Source organism: Crocodylus porosus, unplaced genomic scaffold, assembly GCF_001723895.1.
Source record: "Crocodylus porosus isolate Cpor-Errol unplaced genomic scaffold, CroPor_comp1, whole genome shotgun sequence".
In the NCBI taxonomy this organism is placed as follows: domain Eukaryota; kingdom Metazoa; phylum Chordata; order Crocodylia; family Crocodylidae; genus Crocodylus; species Crocodylus porosus.
The window spans coordinates 2,953,268-2,970,175 of record NW_017728921.1 but is presented as its reverse complement, the minus strand read 5'-3'; the positions used below and the strand labels follow the sequence as shown (position 1 = coordinate 2,970,175).

General features: G+C 39.4%; 3 protein-coding genes across 9 annotated transcripts in view; 1 reads left to right on the top strand and 2 right to left on the bottom strand.

Moving 5' to 3' along the window:
* Positions 1-6,086, bottom strand: part of RAD9B (RAD9 checkpoint clamp component B) — a 24,079-nt gene extending 17,993 nt beyond the window's left edge. For 4 of the 6 annotated variants that reach the window (XM_019538764.1, XM_019538762.1, XM_019538761.1 and 1 more), the window contains exons 1-5: positions 5,998-6,086; positions 5,196-5,266; positions 3,913-4,062; positions 2,710-2,824; positions 1,871-1,970 (exon numbers count right to left, since the gene is read on the bottom strand). In XM_019538764.1, the coding sequence (XP_019394309.1) occupies positions 1,871-1,970; positions 2,710-2,824; positions 3,913-4,062; positions 5,196-5,266; positions 5,998-6,031 (470 nt within the window). In that variant the 5' untranslated portion in view covers positions 6,032-6,086. The remainder of the gene's footprint in view (positions 1-1,870; positions 1,971-2,709; positions 2,825-3,912; positions 4,063-5,195; positions 5,267-5,997) is intronic. The other 2 variants (XM_019538765.1, XM_019538766.1) reach the window with 2 other exon arrangements.
* Positions 6,012-10,286, top strand: VPS29 (VPS29, retromer complex component). 2 transcript variants are annotated; one of them, XM_019538768.1, is made up of 5 exons: positions 6,175-6,203; positions 6,343-6,354; positions 8,294-8,485; positions 9,044-9,279; positions 9,882-10,286. In XM_019538768.1, the coding sequence occupies exons 1-5, from the start codon at positions 6,201-6,203 to the stop codon at positions 9,997-9,999; spliced, it is 561 nt and encodes a 186-aa protein (XP_019394313.1). In that variant the 5' UTR covers positions 6,175-6,200; the 3' UTR covers positions 10,000-10,286. The 2 variants fall into 2 exon arrangements, with proteins under 2 accessions (XP_019394314.1, XP_019394313.1); XM_019538769.1 differs by lacking the exon at positions 6,343-6,354 and having other exon boundaries at positions 6,012-6,203; positions 9,882-10,282.
* A 1,126-nt stretch (positions 10,287-11,412) lies between these two features.
* Positions 11,413-16,908, bottom strand: part of KNTC1 (kinetochore associated 1) — a 43,756-nt gene continuing 38,260 nt past the window's right edge. Inside the window, exons 57-63 of the mRNA XM_019538770.1 lie at positions 16,711-16,765; positions 16,553-16,616; positions 15,681-15,810; positions 14,531-14,620; positions 13,344-13,489; positions 12,537-12,627; positions 11,413-12,266 (exon numbers count right to left, since the gene is read on the bottom strand). Of these exons, the coding sequence (XP_019394315.1) occupies positions 12,243-12,266; positions 12,537-12,627; positions 13,344-13,489; positions 14,531-14,620; positions 15,681-15,810; positions 16,553-16,616; positions 16,711-16,765 (600 nt within the window). The 3' untranslated portion in view covers positions 11,413-12,242. The remainder of the gene's footprint in view (positions 12,267-12,536; positions 12,628-13,343; positions 13,490-14,530; positions 14,621-15,680; positions 15,811-16,552; positions 16,617-16,710; positions 16,766-16,908) is intronic.

The window sequence follows — 16,908 nt, the reverse complement described above, 5'->3', positions numbered from 1 at the left end:
AGTTAGATGAACATCTTGCTGGGGTCGTTTGACCCCAGTATTCTTTCCTGCCATGGCAGGGGGTCGGACTAGATAATCTGCTCAGGTCCCTTCTGACCCTAGAAACTATGAAACTAGGTGGGCAAAAATCCAAGCCCATAAATGATCCCTGTCTCCATTTGTTTTACCCTGGCATGCTTTGTTGCAAGGTCTACATGGAAAATTAATAGAGAATTATTACAGATTAGTTATTAAGACCTTTGAAAACACTCCTGACTGCACAGTCTGTTATGTCAATACTATCTTTTTAATAGTACCTTTTAGAACGTTTTAATTGCTGTTTTTTATTTTTTTATCGTTTACATAGTCAAATATGATGCCTCTTCCATCTTGGCAAAAATATTAATTTTACACTATTGGCTGGTTTAATTTTTAAAAAGAACTCAGTGGAACAATTAATGGATTTGTTTTCTCACTTCTCAAGTTTATTGAACTGATATACAATATATTATATATTTGAATTGTCTGCACATGTTTGTGCACAGACTTACTCTATGCTCAGCAGTCTAAACATTTGGCTGTCATGCAGGGGGGTACTCTGTCGCACCATACTATGCACTTACAATTATTTTCAGGTGATACCTCAGTCATGTTTTGTGGTTTGATAGGACTGTGCTCCTCTAGTACCTGAACAGTGAGATTAAAAATTTCAAAGCAGTCTAGAGAATGTAGATCCATCTAACAATCCCAGTGTACCCCTACTCAGAACGGGCTAATACTGTGTAAGCACTCTGTATCACTACAGTTCCAATATTTCATCCATTTGCTGTGTACATTGTAAATAATATATGTTCATTACAGTTATGCCATCTGTTAGCAACATGTGTAATTGGGTGTTTAATATAACCATCTGCACAATGCAGCCAGTTACACTCCCTCATCCAGCCTCAGACTCTTTTAATTAGCTTCATTCTCAAACAAATTATAGTCTGGCCAAAATTCCCCTGTCCTCTCTAACTCTAGGCAAGGCTGATGGGATACCATACCCGGACATGTCCATGTTTATCTGTCAAAGCATGAGATGCTCTGCCTCCCCTTTTTTTCCCCTGCTCTGGAAAGCTCTCATGTTTGTGACCCACCCTAATTAGCAGACACTAACCTCTCACCTGAAGCCAGCCTTACTCAAAAAGGACTAGATGCTCCCTGGTACTATGCAGCTCAGCCACAAAAGGACAGCCCTGATTTAAGTAGTGGTACTGGTGAGTAAAGTGACTGTGCACAAATGGCTCTGTCTTACTCAGTAGAACTTTTTAGTGAAAACAGTCAGAGTTTACTTTCTAATAAAAGTAAATTTTTACCAGCATTTATTTTTGTTATTTTTGTAACACAGAACAATATTACAGAAGAATAAGGTGATTCAGAGCTTTCTCATCAACAGAAATGTTAACCAAATTCAATTACAGAATCTTTATAATATAGATAAGTACAGGGCCAAAAATAACCCTGCTTAAACTGTCAGGTTTTGAATAGGGAGTGTAGCAATGACTATGTAAAAAGAAAAATCACAACATCCTTTTATTTGTTTAGATGAGCTAACTGAATCTGGAAGATGTGGAGGACCTATAAGTAGTAACGCAATAACAACCTTTTATAAAGAGCCACTTAACAGAGTAGAAACTGCATTCTAGACCTCACCCAGAGACCAAAGGCCCCAAACTGAACTAGAATTCAGTGTAGCTCAGTACATTTTAGCTGTTATTATGTCTCATTCAGCAGCCCTGAATATTTTTGTTCCTGGTTTCTTTAATCAGAACCTGATTTCCATTAATGGCTAAGTGCAGCATTTCATTCTGTATGGTTATTAAGACAAAGAATATATTGAGTTTACCACCTTGACTGGACTTTCAGTATGTTAGGACACATATGCTTTGCAAAAACAGCTTGTAAGGGGTCACATTCTTGAAAAGTCAGGTTATGAGTTTTTATAACACCTAAATACAAACAAATGTACAAAAATTGATGTTTGCATGTTATCTTAAGCTTAACATTTATTAATTCATTAATTTCAGTTAACAACAAAATAGTTAAAAAAAACCCATCCTCTTCCAACCATTAATATCTTCCTAACAGCAGAGGAAATTTAATTAATTTAAATTCTGTTTACTAGGAATGTCTTTCATTGTAAAAGCTGGAGGGTCAACTTCCAAAAGTTGGATCTCTCAAGATTTCTTCGCAACTCAGGTGATTTGCGAGAAGCAAGCAGCAGGCTGGCTTATTCTGCAGATTCTGCAGAAAGGTTGGGGTTTTGAAGAAAGGCATAATTAAGCCCTTAATGTTTGGCTGGTTCAAAGATCATTAAAGAAACAAACAAACAAAGCTCCTCAAACGTGTATAAACATTTACATAATTACCAAGAACTATGCCTTTAGACATACACTGTGAGGATACCAATAGAAATTAAGAATTTATTATCTGATGGACTCCAACTCAAACAGGAGATGTTTGTAACAGATAAAAATTGAATACACTTAATTACATTTAATACCCCCCAATCCGATTCGATTTCAAAGTCAAATAGTCAATTTTAAGAAATAATTGTTTAGAATAGAAAATATTAGACCTAGAACTGAAGTCACTCAATTGTATATAATAAATATTTGTCATCTTTGTTTTTTTAATTAACAAGCTTAAAGTACTTAATGCTATACAGTCATTTTACATTTAACCTACCATGCTTGCAGAAGAGCTGAAAAATTACATGACAATCATTGACATTTGTATAAATGTTGCACTTCTCTACATTCCTCTCTAGTGTGTTTAGACATCTGAATATGGGAAGGACAGACTGTAAGAAAAAGTGCATTAATACAACATAAAGCAATGTTCCCATAAAGTAATCCACAGAATTCAGCTTGTCACTTACAAAGAAGAATATAAACAATAACATAAGCAAAAGCAACTGAGATAGTATTAATCAAAATCAGTATAAACACACAATTACATTAGCAATGGCATAGGAGGTGGATGGATCTGTGAGTTCTGTATATAAAAATGTATGTACTTTTATTCAATAAAAACATTTTGAGTATGTGGGTGTCAACCCTTTTAGACTGAGGGCCAAATGTACTCCCGGAGGTCAAAAACCCCAGATCAGTATCTTGGGGCTGATTCTGTAGCCTTTTCTCTTCTGTCTGTGTCACTCAAGGAGCATAAAGTGAGCAACAATTACCCATAATATTAGAGTTTCCTTCCCCAGTAGGTGTGGGGCCAATTTAGTCAGCTCCTACAATCCTGGGTACAGGGAGCTGTATCAGGTAAGGATAAGGAGAATGGTTGGGATGTGTTGCAGTTGACTGCTCCAGCTCCTACAAGTCTAGAGCCCACTCTAACCTGGGCTGGGTTAGAGAATCAGGAGCCTTATCTAACTGGTTCCTAGTTGGTCTCTTGGGCTACCTTACATGGCTATGTGGTAGAAAAAAAACATACTTTGCTGAGTATTCCTAATCTTTAACAGATTCTAGCAAGCTCCTACCCTGCTCTCCTTGTTTCCACAGGCCAAAAGCCAAGTGAACACTGAAGAAACCAGTGATTTTTCTCCTTCCTCCACTACAGTGCAACAGGAAATGACCAAGATAGATTACTGAGCAACTACCTGGAGTGCTCCTGGCTTGCAGCAAACCTGCTTTTGGAGCTACTGCCTGCCTCTCCATCATGATGAAGCTGATTTAAAAACATGATACACCCAGGGATGCACATATGTAATAACTGAATGCTAATTTTCTTCTTAACATAGTTATCTTTGAGGACCAAGTTTCAAAGGACTTCTGCAAGGAAGGAATTCCACCCAAACACAGTAATGTGTCATCCTATTGATTTGAAACTTGAACTGATCTTCTGCTTAAAAAGCATATTTACTAATCCACTAACATTTACCTTCATTACTAATTTACAAGGAAAGTGTAATCGTCTCTCTCCCTGATGTACCTCAGACACAGTCACAGAGCAGTAATGTTGAAAAAACATAGATGAAAAGAAGACACATGCATATGCTGACCTAGAAGAATTCACTGATCGTAGAGCAAGCTGAAAATATAAATGAAGATGTAATATTTGATTAATATGAAACTGCAACAGACCAAGCTGCAAATAAAGCCCCAAATATAACAGGGCTATTTAAAATTTTACTCTTTACTTCACTGTCATACATAACTGCAAACCACTTTATACAACAGTAAATACTGATGGATGCATTCATGTACAGAAACATTATATTTCAAACTAATCATTTTTTGCAATGTTATTACTAGTGAGAAGTGTCTGATGTTATCTAGATACTACGGATACGATCTAGCAAAGCCCTGAATTACGTGACTAGTCCACAATTAATATCTTGAGGACTGTAGACATGCCCTTTAAGCATGTAAGCACATACACTTTGATGTGCATTAGTCTATTTTAATGCAGAATGAAGTGTCACAAAAAACATGCGCTTTCACTAATATGCATTAAAATAGGCTAATGAGCCTTTTTCTACCATCTCACAATGGAGGTATTAAAGTTAACATGCATTAGCAAAAGCACATTTAATAAGCATGTAGAAAAGTGCCAAAATTTGAAAGGGCTTTTTGGACTGGTGGCTGCAGAATGAAAACCAGATAGGTCAAGCCCTTTTAGCCAACATGCAGCAAAATGGTCGTGCATGGGGTTCTTTAACACTTTATGTTAAAGTCAGTTTACTGTTCAATATAAAAACACAGCCTCTTAACTGGTGATCAGAAGCCTTGCTCCATACCATCATAAACTACGACCTCCAATTCAGGAGGTGACGTTTTTCCCTTGGGAGTTAGAACTGAGTTGATGCCAACATAAATTTTTAAGAGGTAATTTCAGATAAGATATCAAACTGATGCCCTAACCAGATGTAACTGTTAAAAATCTATGGCCGTACAGTAATGCTGATACCTTGAACCATCTCCAGTTTAAATCAAAATTAAGAGAAAGTAGGAAAAATAGAGCAAGAACAGGAGTGAGACTTCTCTGATATGAACTGGTATAGTTAAGATGCCAAAAAATGGAGGATGATCATTTCAAAAGTTGGAAAGGAACAGAACATGAAGCATGCTGCAGATTTTGGAAAAACTCCAACAAACTATCAATTAAATACATAAATGTCTGTTCCCTGCTCAAGGCTACTCAATTAAAATCAACGGACTTACCCCTTTTTCAATCGGGTCAAGCCAAAATTCATCACTAATACGGGCTATGGCATGTATCGCTCTTCCAAACACTGTCAGAGAAGACAGAAAAAAGGGCGCTATTTGCATTTAGTATTGGTTAAATGATAGGGGAGCAATACAACATGGCCTCCAGATTACCTAATGAGATGGAAACATTTGTCTTTTCCTTGCACTCATTTTAAAGAAATCTCCTGATACAATCCAGAGCATCGAGGTGCAATTTAGTTTCACGTGAAGCGCGTCACGCATTGCTCAGATGAGCAAAAAACACAAGTGTTTTCAAAACTTGCAACCCATCTATAGGTATTGATGATGCCCCTCGATTGATAGATATCAGGACGCAGGCCTCAGACATCAAGGCAGGGGCCCGACGGGGAGTGGGGACCCTGCCCCTGGCTGCAAACGAGACTGCTGTCCAAACGCTGCCCGAGTTGGACAGCAGCCTGCAACCCGCCGGTTTAAACAGGTGTTACAGGAGGATGGAGGTGCAAGCCATTGGTCCCCATTTTACAGCACAGCAGGGGCAGGAAGGTCAAGCTGAGGCAGTCCAGGCCCCTCAGCACCCACGACTAAACCAGAGCCACGGCCCATGGGGGAAGAGGGACATTTTCAGAGCACAGAAGCCCCCAGCTCCTCTCTGAAAGCAGGCACAGATCTCCACATCATGTGGTGGGTGCAAAGGACCACGGACTAGACCCACATTTCAGAGGCCAGTGACGGAGCTGGCTCCTCTCAGGGAACCCAAGCCCCCGTTGTGCCTGCCTGGCCTTTCAAGGCCTACCTCGCAAATGAGACCCCCCCACTGCGCACTTCATGGCGCCTCAGAAAAGAGCGGGAAACACGCGAGAGTGGGGCCTGCGCAGCTGCTCAGGACACCCGGATGTTGCGCGCGCAGGGAAACGCGCGGCGACGGGGTTTGGCTTCGCGCGGCCGCCGTCGGCAGTACTTCCGGGCCCCGGACGGACGGACGAGCGGCGCGGCAGGATGGTGAGCGGCGCGGGCCGGGGGCGGAGGGGTTTGGGGTTGGGCACTTCCCCCCGTTCATTCGCCTGTTTCTTCTCCTGCCGCTCCCTCGGTCTAACCCCGCCCGCGCCTCGTCTGCAATCAACTCCTTCGCCCCGCCCAGGCGGGGCACAGAGTAAGTCCGCCCCCCTCCCTGCCCGGGGCCCGGCTCCGGCTGCAGCTGAGCTGCGACTCCGGGCCCGGCCCTCCCCTGGCAGCGGTGCGGGTGTGCCGCCCCGTGGGCCGCGTTGCTCTGGGGGGTCCTTTGAGCAGCGGGGTGATGCTGCCGGGCGGGGTCGAGCAGCGAGTCTCAGCCCCGCTGCCTCGAGACCCTCCTCTTGTGAGGGGCCCAGTGGTGTTCGCAGGCCTGGTGAGGTGACCCCAGCGACTGCCGTGAGCACCTATCGCCCCAAAATCCAGATTTGTTGTGTGGCTTTTCTGCGCTCGAGAAACAAGCAGGAGCTGGGCCGCAGCATTTCAGGAGCTGGGCGTGCTGCCGGCTAGGAAGGTTGAGAGCGGGTGAGGTAGTGAATACAGCATTGCTTGTGTCCTGGTTAACAGTGTCCTGTCTGATGTGCCTGACAAGGGAGTGTGTTGAGAAATTCTTCTTAAGAGGAGAAATGAAATTCATCTTAAAAGGAGCAAAATATCTTTATTTCTCTTCTCCCGTGACACCAGGCTCATAGGGCTGGTGTCTGCCTGCTAGGAACACCTGGAGAAATGACCAGTCTTGCCCGGGAGGCTCAGAAATTAAAGACTCTGTTGCTTCACCAAATTGCTCCCCACTACAATTTAGGTGTTGCCCTGAGTAGGTTTTCCTAACAAAGTTCCCTGTCTGCATGAGGGCACTGGCCTGGTTGCCGGAATAAAGACACAACCTTAGAGCATGGAAAGGATTAATCTTGTAGCTGCAGGCATTGTGATCTTCCTCTGAAGAGTGTGTTTGTGTTCAGTAGCTGTTACATCTTGGTGCTGCTGTACTGATAAGAGCACTACGCATGCAAGAAACCAAGCTACTATATTAGTTTATAGACTTACCAGGATGATAGAAGCAGCTTCTCTATACGTAGTGTTCAAGTGACTGAGTCGCTACAGAAGGTCTTGTGCTTTTACAATGCTTCTCTCACACTGTATAATTAAATGAAGCTTGTGTTCCTGTTGCTTTGCTTGCATTAATTTTCTCATATAAGTTGTATTTAACAAGTCCAGTGCTACCACAGGCTACCTTTTTGTAATTAAGATTTAGATTCAAAGGTGTAATTCTTATCTGATTAAATTTCCTTTGCTCTTGTGATTATTCTAGAAAGGATAGCCTCAAATATATTAGTTTTTTTTTTTTTTAATAAGTCATGCTGAATCCTGTGTCTTTTTTAATACTTGTACATATTCATACATCTCAACCTATTAATTTTCAGCTTGTAAAACTCTTAAAAACTAATTTTTTTTAAAGTAAGCCCCATTGATGCTGTCCCGTTGATATTGAAATTTGCCTGTTGGCTCTTGACAAACTCCTAACTCTGTTTAAAAGCCTATAAGTATATACACGTGTACAGAAATATATTTCTGTACATATGCGTGTGTGCATATATTACAGACTTATTTGTTTGGGTTTTTATTAGAACACAAGAATAAAGGATTAATTACTACAGTAAAAGGGAAATGTGTAACAAACATAGTTCTGATGGAAAATAGCTGTGATTTAATTCTTTTCTATTTTTGGGTTGTTTAACATTTCTAGGTTGGCTAGAAGTTGGCTGCTTTAACCAGTGTGAAGTAGTTACACTGGGAACTCATGTAGGTTTCCTAATGAGTATAAATTACGCTAATAGAATTATTTTTATTTTGCTATAGCTAATTGGATCCACAGAAGTGAGCTTTGTTGTTGTACCAGCAAAACCCTCTTTCTGTAGATAAGGCCTCTGGTGGCATCATCCAGGTTCAAGATCCCTTACTTTTATTTCCAACTTCCATAATACAGAATCTTGAAACTGAAGAAAATGTGTACTTTGTTGCTCATCTTAGTTAGAATCTGTAATTCTCTTTCTCTCTCTGTCTCCTGTGTGATCCCTCATAAGCTGGTGCTAGTGTTAGGAGACCTTCACATTCCACATCGGTGCAACAGCCTCCCAGCTAAGTTCAAAAAACTGCTGGTTCCAGGAAAGATCCAACACATCCTCTGCACTGGAAACCTCTGCACCAAGGAGACCTATGATTACCTCAAAACCTTGGCTGGGGATGTTCATGTTGTTAGAGGGGATTTTGATGAGGTAATGTCCTCTGTTATACACACTTCTTACAAAAAGGGAATATTTGAATTTAAAAGGAATTATGCTGTACCCCTTGGTTTGTAACGAGTAAAATTGACTGTGTTGTCATCCAACATGGTGAAAGCTAACTCTTGGATTTTAGTGTCCCTTTTCTTGCATAATTCTATTCTAATAAAAGAATTCAAACCTAACCAAGTCTTTTAAAATAATTCAGCAATAACAGGTGGCATTTGATGGCAGAGTTGTTGGATCTCAGCAACTTTACAATAACATTGGAAGTCTTGTAAATTTGGAAATAAACCATACAGTTCTGCTGTTTCAGAACTTGAGATTTCTAGTCCCCCACTTAAAGATGCAACATAATTGGCTTTCATAATGCACTTGACTGTGGGTGGGTAGAGCACTGTCAGGTGTATTTGGCAGCAAAGAAAGCCTTGAAGAAGATTTCTAAGACTTTCTGAATAGTAGCAGAGATGCTTATTTATGTGGAAGAAATGCAGGCAAAATAACCGAATGTGAAGTATATCTGACCTTCGCATTGTGTGTGTTTGATTTCAGAACCTGAATTATCCAGAGCAGAAAGTTGTAACTGTTGGGCAGTTCAAAATTGGGCTGATCCACGGCCATCAGGTTATTCCATGGGGTGATGTGGCCAGCCTGGCATTGCTACAAAGGCAGTTTGATGTGGACATTTTAATTTCGGGGCATACACACAAGTTTGAGGCATTTGAGCATGAAAACAAGTTCTATATCAACCCAGGCTCAGCTACAGGAGCTTATCATGCCTTGGAGAAGTGAGTAGAATAAAAGAAGAATGCTATATATTTGTTTTAATTGCATTTGAATATCGATACAAGTTAGTGTAGAATACCAGGGTACATAAGTATTTATCATCTTGGTGACAACAGGCCTTGCATGTTGCTTCACCTTTCTAGAAGGCTCCTCTGCATTTTCCAGTGCTTCTCAAGAAAGGATCTAATGAACTGCTGAAGCTGCATTTAGATTTGCATGCATTGTTATTGCCTACAGCAACAATATTTTCCAGTCTGTAAAGTGCAACTGAACCCTCTTGGACTTTGTTGAGTAGAAGAGAGCTCCTGGCAGCGATGGTAGTAAGAGGGAACCATGTCAACTGCTTGTTAGCCAAGCTTTATTGAATGGAGACTACAAGTGGTAATTCTGTTGCTGTTGGGGATTTTTCTTATAGTACTCTAAATGCATTTGACTCAACCAAGCTTAATATATTGAAGTGTTACTTCCTCATTTTCTGTGGTGGAGTGTGCTTTAAAAAATCAAATTCCTTGGAGCAAGTCATAGTAAATCTAGACTTGAAAAGTGTTTTATGTTGCTGCTTCTGTAATTACCAAATATTAACAGAATCAATTTTTCTTTCCAGCAACATCATTCCTTCCTTTGTGCTGATGGATATCCAAGCTTCCACAGTAGTAACCTATGTGTATCAGCTAATTGGAGATGATGTGAAAGTAGAAAGAATCGAGTACAAAAAATCCTAGGACAGCTTCACATGGCTGGTGCCTCTTACCAACTCATTCCAGAGCTGCAAACTATTTGGAATATTTGATTGCTAGTTTATAGTATTAAAACACTCACTTGCTAAGTACTTATAACAATGTAACTAGCTTAGAGTAGCTTTCAAATAATGACACTCGGGTAATTTGCTCTGTATGGTTAATTTCTTAAAATATTCTGCTAAGTAGCTAAGTGCACAATGCTATGGGAAATGTGCTTGAGCTTGTTAAAGAACAGCCCTTAATGTAATAAAATTGTTTTCCTTCATTTTTTTTGTACAAAGCCGAATTTTGAATGAAAAATTGTTAGCAAAACACACTATAATCACTAGAACAACCATAAATTGTTAAATATTTTTAACAATTTAAAATTGTTTAAATTTTTTAAACCATCAACTCCCAGGTAGTACTGTTTTGATAACGGTGTTTACGGAACCTTCATATTTAATATAATTCAGCAACTTTATTTCCAGAATGGACATTAACCTCAGCTGAACCTTTTTATGAAAGGTAAGGGTTATGTGAGCCACAGTCATTACCTTAACACACATTTGGTGCTTAGTCTCTCCTTGAACAGACATTCCTCTGAACAAGAAGCAAGTACAAACATTTGGATAACATTTTAAAAACATGTTCAAGACTTTGTTTGTGAAATACCTGTTCTCTAAAATTGCTGGAGTGCTGCAAATATAATTTTGTAGCATATGCCAAGTTAGTGTTCATTGACAGAACAGTTAACTCTGACCAGTTCCTGTTTGCTTACCACAGGCTTGAAGGAAAAGTAAAATTTTTTTATTCTGATTCCATTTGGTCCTGAAGTTATAAAATGGAAATGGTCCATTTTATGGACAGTGAGTTTAGACTGCTTAGTTTAATTTGACACCTTGCACCTCTTAAAGTCTGAAGATCTTTATTTTGCTTTCCAAATCCTCTATTAGGATAAGAGGACCAGGACTTAGTTGCCCATTCTTAGCTACATGGAACCTTGGCCCCACATACTGTAGTAGTTCCTGTTGTGCATACCTGCCTTCTTTGTGCTAGCTTGTCCAGTAAGAAATGGACCCCAGATGCGTGTGTTTCTCCAAAAGACAATGATCTCTCTCTGTACTACAATTACCTCAGAAAGGGATATTCCTCTTGCAGAATACTCTCAGACTGCTTAGTATGGTGTAAGAGCTGGTTGTCCAGCTTTCTTCCCACTCTGGAAGTAATATGCTTATTAAACCTAGTCCCTTAGTTAACTGCATATCATGCAATTTACTGATACTGAAAAATAGAAAGTGATCAAAATCAATTAAAAGGCCATCTGCTTATTGTTACAGATGTTTTAACTATACTACTAGAACATCCGTAATTAGGTTTTTAAGGCGTACAATCAACCTGGCTTATGTTTACCTATGCTGTGTTGTTTTTAAATGTACTCTGCTAGTATTTCATTTCTAATCTAGTGAGATGCTTTGCTTTCTTTGGAGCATTTAACCCATGTAGCCATATCTCAGTGATATGGCTAGTGTCAAAGTCTAACTTAAAATGGGAGGAAAGTTTAAATAAATCGAGTCATGCAATGTTCTTTTTGCTGATATGAGTGCTTACCTTGCCTTTGTTATACAAAGTGGGTGTTTTGGGGTGGTCAAAAAGAAGGAAAAAATGAAATATTAGTTTCCATTAGAAAAGTTCATCTATGGCTAATTTGGTTATGCTACAAAGTTGATTAAATAAGTCCAAACTTTTTACTTAAATCCATTTTATTTATGCCTGTGGAGGAATCCAAATTTAAGATTAGTTTACAAAATATATTTTACACAAGATACATTGATATTTACAGTCATATTTATAAGACCTTTACATAGTTATATAAAAAGTAATTTATCCAAGGAAGACTTTCAAGGATAAACCTTGACACTTGTATTTAGCTCCAACACTGACTTCAAGTTAGTGCCAGCTAAATTTGAAGTTGTTTTAATCTTAGAATGTTGGACTTATTTTATAGTAGGGAGCAAAAGAGTTGTGCTGTAAGTGAAGCTTAGAATTCCATGTGGAACAGCACATTCAAATTGTGTGCTTAGTAAGTATTAGCCACTACCAATTAAAAAAAAAAAGGCAAGTAATAGGATGAAGACTTTGATTCCATTTCCACTTTGAGATATCATTGTGGCGCTGGCAGAGAAGAGAGAGACATCAAGTTTTTGTTCCTTGGATGGCTGTTTCTAGTAAGGGAGTGTGAAGGTCTACTGTGGTGTACTCAAAAACATCTGGAGAAGAAGAATGTGAAAGTTGAACATTTTGGAGACATTACTTTTAAAACAAGATAAATGTTTTTGAAAATTAGTATACTAATAAAAAAGCTCAAGAGTCATGTAAAAAAGACAAACTGCACAGATCTGAATACTTGAAAATGTACTAGTGTTAATAGAAAACATAGGGTCTCTAATGGGTCCAATAAGGCTTTGCTCTTAATGGTAGTCTGAGCAAGTGTCTTGGGGTCAGTGTTTACTTTTCATCTTTGGCCAAGTATGATTTACCTTCAGAATATCACAAGGCAACATGTCTGCTGGTATAGAATTTCCACATCTCTCTTGATATTCTGTTATCAGGGTTGCAGCGTCATCTGTGCTGCAAAGGGCAGAAGTAAAACTTACTCAACTCATGCAATACTATACTGTAAGCATGTTAAACAATGTGTAGTCATGTATAAGAACAGGTATACATACAAAATTGATTCCTGGCTTGGTATGATCAGTCACTTCCCTATGCACCTATTTACCTATATTCCCTTGCAGAAGAGGGAGGGAAGTTTCCATGTACTTGACAGAACTGTACCTTAATGGAAGTAACAAAGCACTACTGGCTCAAGCTACTACCAATTATATTTTAACAGTTTTCACACTTGGTTGTGGTCCCCTATCATTCAGGATCACAAGACACCCTTGTGGCAAGTACACAATTGTTTATAGAGAAAAGGAAGTAGGTTATTTTTTATTTCAAATGCACAAATTGACAACAGCTTAGTGGGGTTTTCAGTGGCAAAGTGCTCTCTTTCTTGTTTTAATCATAGAAGAACATATTTTTGTCAGATGAAGTACAAGAACAAAAAACTGATTCCTGGACTTAAATACAGATAATGGATGTTACTTATTACTGTCAAAATATTCTTAGCACCAAATGTAGAATTATGAGATTTTGTTTTGTTTTGTTTAAAAAGAAGTGAGAGTTTACTTGTCTAGGTTTTTAAAGCTCTTGGATGCTGTGCACTGATAAGTCCCTAGGGCTCTGTGTATATAACAAACTTACAGCAAACAGATTGGAAATGGATGGGAATCAGAACTTACCAGTTCTTACTGATGAGGTACTCCACCAGTTCTTTCACTCTGTTATTGTTCATGACTTGTAGCTTTAATAATGGGAAGTGTTTAGATTTTGAAAACTTTTCGTATTGTTTCTCGTTTATAATGTTGTCCAGAACCAAACATCTAATCTGCAAAATAGCAGAATTTATTTTAGAAAATTGCATTCAAGATCTTAACATTTTACTTTAGTGAGTTCAAGTGTTAAATACTATAAACCTTTTCTCACTCTAATCTCAAAGCAAGCAGGTTTTGTATTTTCAAAGCACTGTGAAAAGTTTGCTATTTAACAGCATTGTTGTGAGACTCGACTGTTAATCTTAGTTTTTCAGGCAGGGAGATATATTAAGAAATATGCCCACAATGAGTCACTCTGAGTGAGATGACAAAGTTCTGCTAGCCTTTTTGATCAAACAAATTTAGAACAATGAGGGCTTGCTACTTAAAGTATTCTAGAAATAATCCTACAATGTAAGTTTGACATGTGCTAGCAAACACCACTGTGACCAATGTGGTCACGTCAACTGCAGAGACTGCAAAAACCTACGTCCTTATAATCATCTCTCACACATTTTGGTAGTGTGCAGTATACCTTCTAGTGCTGCCTGGGATAAAGCATGGCCAAAAGGGCTAATTTGATTCTTGGAGAAGTGGGAATAGCAGTTAAGGGGGTGTGCCTTCTCAGATATGCCACTGATAAGACTGCATACAATCCTGGTGCTCTTATTTTTCCCCAAAAGGATATTGCAGGGGGAGGGTGGAAGATACAACCATAAAAAAAATGTTTCTGGAGCTGGAGAAAATGGCTGGCACTGAGATTCAGAACTCAGGCTATTTGGTGAGTTGATTGTACTAAAACACATTAATGGGAGAAAATACTATGGCCCCAACTTCGAACTTGTTGTTCTTATGTCTCTGCTAGATAGTCCTTTAATATTGGGGGGGGGGAAATCAGAAGATGCAAATTAAATGAGGAGGATTGCCACTAGAGCAGGGTGCTAACAGAAAGGATGCTTTTTTCTTCCATTTCTTATTGTCCTGAGAGGAAAAAAAAAAATTGGATCCTTTCTGAAAGATATGCCGTAGTCAAACAAATTACTGGGTTCAGTACAGGGAGATTGAGTGAAACATAATGGCCTACCTGCTACCATACCTAAAGTTAGTTTCTTTACCTGTGATGCAAATCCTGCTACTTCACCCGTGTTCATGCATTCATCTACTTGCTGTAGAATAGCTTCTGGGTTAGACGAGGACAGGAAACCCTTTTCAAGAATTGATTTAATATTAAGTGTAGAATTTTACAGTCTAAAATATTTCCCCAAGAACAGACATTTGGCTCAGTAAGAAGCAAGTCATGCCTGCAGTTTCAAAGTACAAGTTAGAAATTCTCAGAGCTTTCTGCAAAGATTGTTGGCCCAAACAAGCTATAGATTTGTCACTAATGCTGCCAGTGTGTTCTGCTGTAAAGTGGTAAAATACTTGTTAACTCTTACTGTCAGCTGACTGTTTTGATTCCATTTTGGGAAATCATAACTGAGTCAATGTCTCTAAAATGGAAAATTCAGAAGTAATGCATAAACACACACACTTGGTAATTTATTTGCAAATCTAGAAAGTGTTGTAACTTGTAAAAAATGTAGACAATCTGAACTTCTATTGGCTTCTAGATCTATGCAGAACCTAGTAGGAGTATGCTGTACGTAGCTATGGATGTCTCTTAGTATATTGCTGCGAAAGCTGTCATAGTAGGTGCACAGGCTTTCAAGACTTCTTCATTAAATCACAGACGCAAATGCTGTGAGAAGGGGAAGATGCAAATTAGCAGCTGGAACAAAGCTTTAAGGCAAAGAGTTTTGGTTAGAATGTGACGCGCTGCTATGTCTCTGTATAGAGAATTGCTTTTCTGATATCAACTGCAAAGACCACACACCGAGTGGAGATCAACCTTATTCCTACTCAACTCCCTCATTTATATATGCAAGGAACGTGTTACCTTTTTGCAGCACAACTGGGAATTTGTGTTCAGTTGTCTGCCACTAGGGACCTTGCATCTTGTTTCAGGACCAGGGTTTCCTCTTGTAAGGATGGTCTGTGTTCCTTTGTGTTCACATTATTGATCGTTCTACCAGTCTGTCACATTTTGAGTGCTTTTTGCCTTAAGAAAACACTTGAGTCCACTTAACTTGGTTCTTTTGCAAGTGCAATTATCAGTATTGATAAAGCAGCAAGGGAAGATGCAGTTCCCCTAGGCAAGAGGTCCAATGTCACTGTCTGTGCACTTCTCTGACAGGGCAGGTTTAGCAGCATGTATCTCCTGCTTACCTGAATCTGTTGTTCTCTTTTTTCAGACTGAGGAATCAGCAACAGGCATCCTAGAGCAAAAGCTGGAAGGTCCAACTGTGCATATTGCTTTGCAATTCCAATCACATCTAGATCAGCTAGGACAGGACACCTTCAGCAGAAACATATTGAGGGGAAGAGAGAAAACTTTAACTATAAAAAGAATTTTGTTTCCTTCGGTGATTTTGATAATTAATGGATGTGTCTCCTTCCCTTTAAATTTTGGGAAAAGATCTTAAAGTGAATATTTGGACAGTTGCCTGGATTTGTACTCATTGTTCATGAGCTACACTGAAAGGCATTTTGAAACTGGCAAGTGATAAAATGGTGGAAGTGTATTTATTGTTTCACAGCCAGAGGAAGGGAAGGACACAGCAGAGAAGTGGAAAAAACAACAAATCAAGTCACCAAGGAAGTTCAGAACTTGGTATGCACAGCATAGACCCTTACCACATGAAATGGCAGAGTATCTGATGACAGTACTAGATTTGTTATTCTCTGCAGATTTGTTGCTAAAATTCTACTTTGCCAATGGCAAGCTTGATAACAGGAATGCAGCCCGAGAACTCTGTTCGTTCCTAGGTTCTATACAGGACTGTACTTTACAACTTATACATCGGTCTGCCATTCTTAAATCTTCCCTGACCCTCCCAAATTGTGGCAGCTCTTGTTGCCACCCTCTTTACTTGCCAGTTCCTCTCCTCTCCTCCAGTTTGACTCATCTGCATTGCAATGTGGCTGCCTCCTACTATTCCACAGGGCCTGGGCACAGCGGAACAGCACTGAGAGCATAGAAGTACACTGAGGATCTTACGTGTCTTCCCACCCAAATACAGGATGTAACATTTACTTACTTCAGTAGAGTAACAAAGCATTCGCAGCATGCCTCCAACTGCTTAGGACTTGGTGGACATGAAGCTGAGAAATAAGATAAATAAAAAGAATGACAAACTAGAACAGCTTGGCAGTGCTGTTATATACATCTGACAGGCAGAGAGGCTAATAAACATACCTGCAAGGAATGGGGCCAGAATTACGGTTCGCCAAGCTCGGCTAAAGTTAGGAATCTGTTAAAAGTAAACATATTTTTCAAGTAATAGCCACTGCCTGCACTTCACAAAGTTGACTTGTGAAGTCTGAAAATTGTCCAGCTCAAAAACTTTTTAATAGCTATTCTTCAGCTAGAAGTAATTTCTGTTATACTCCAGAA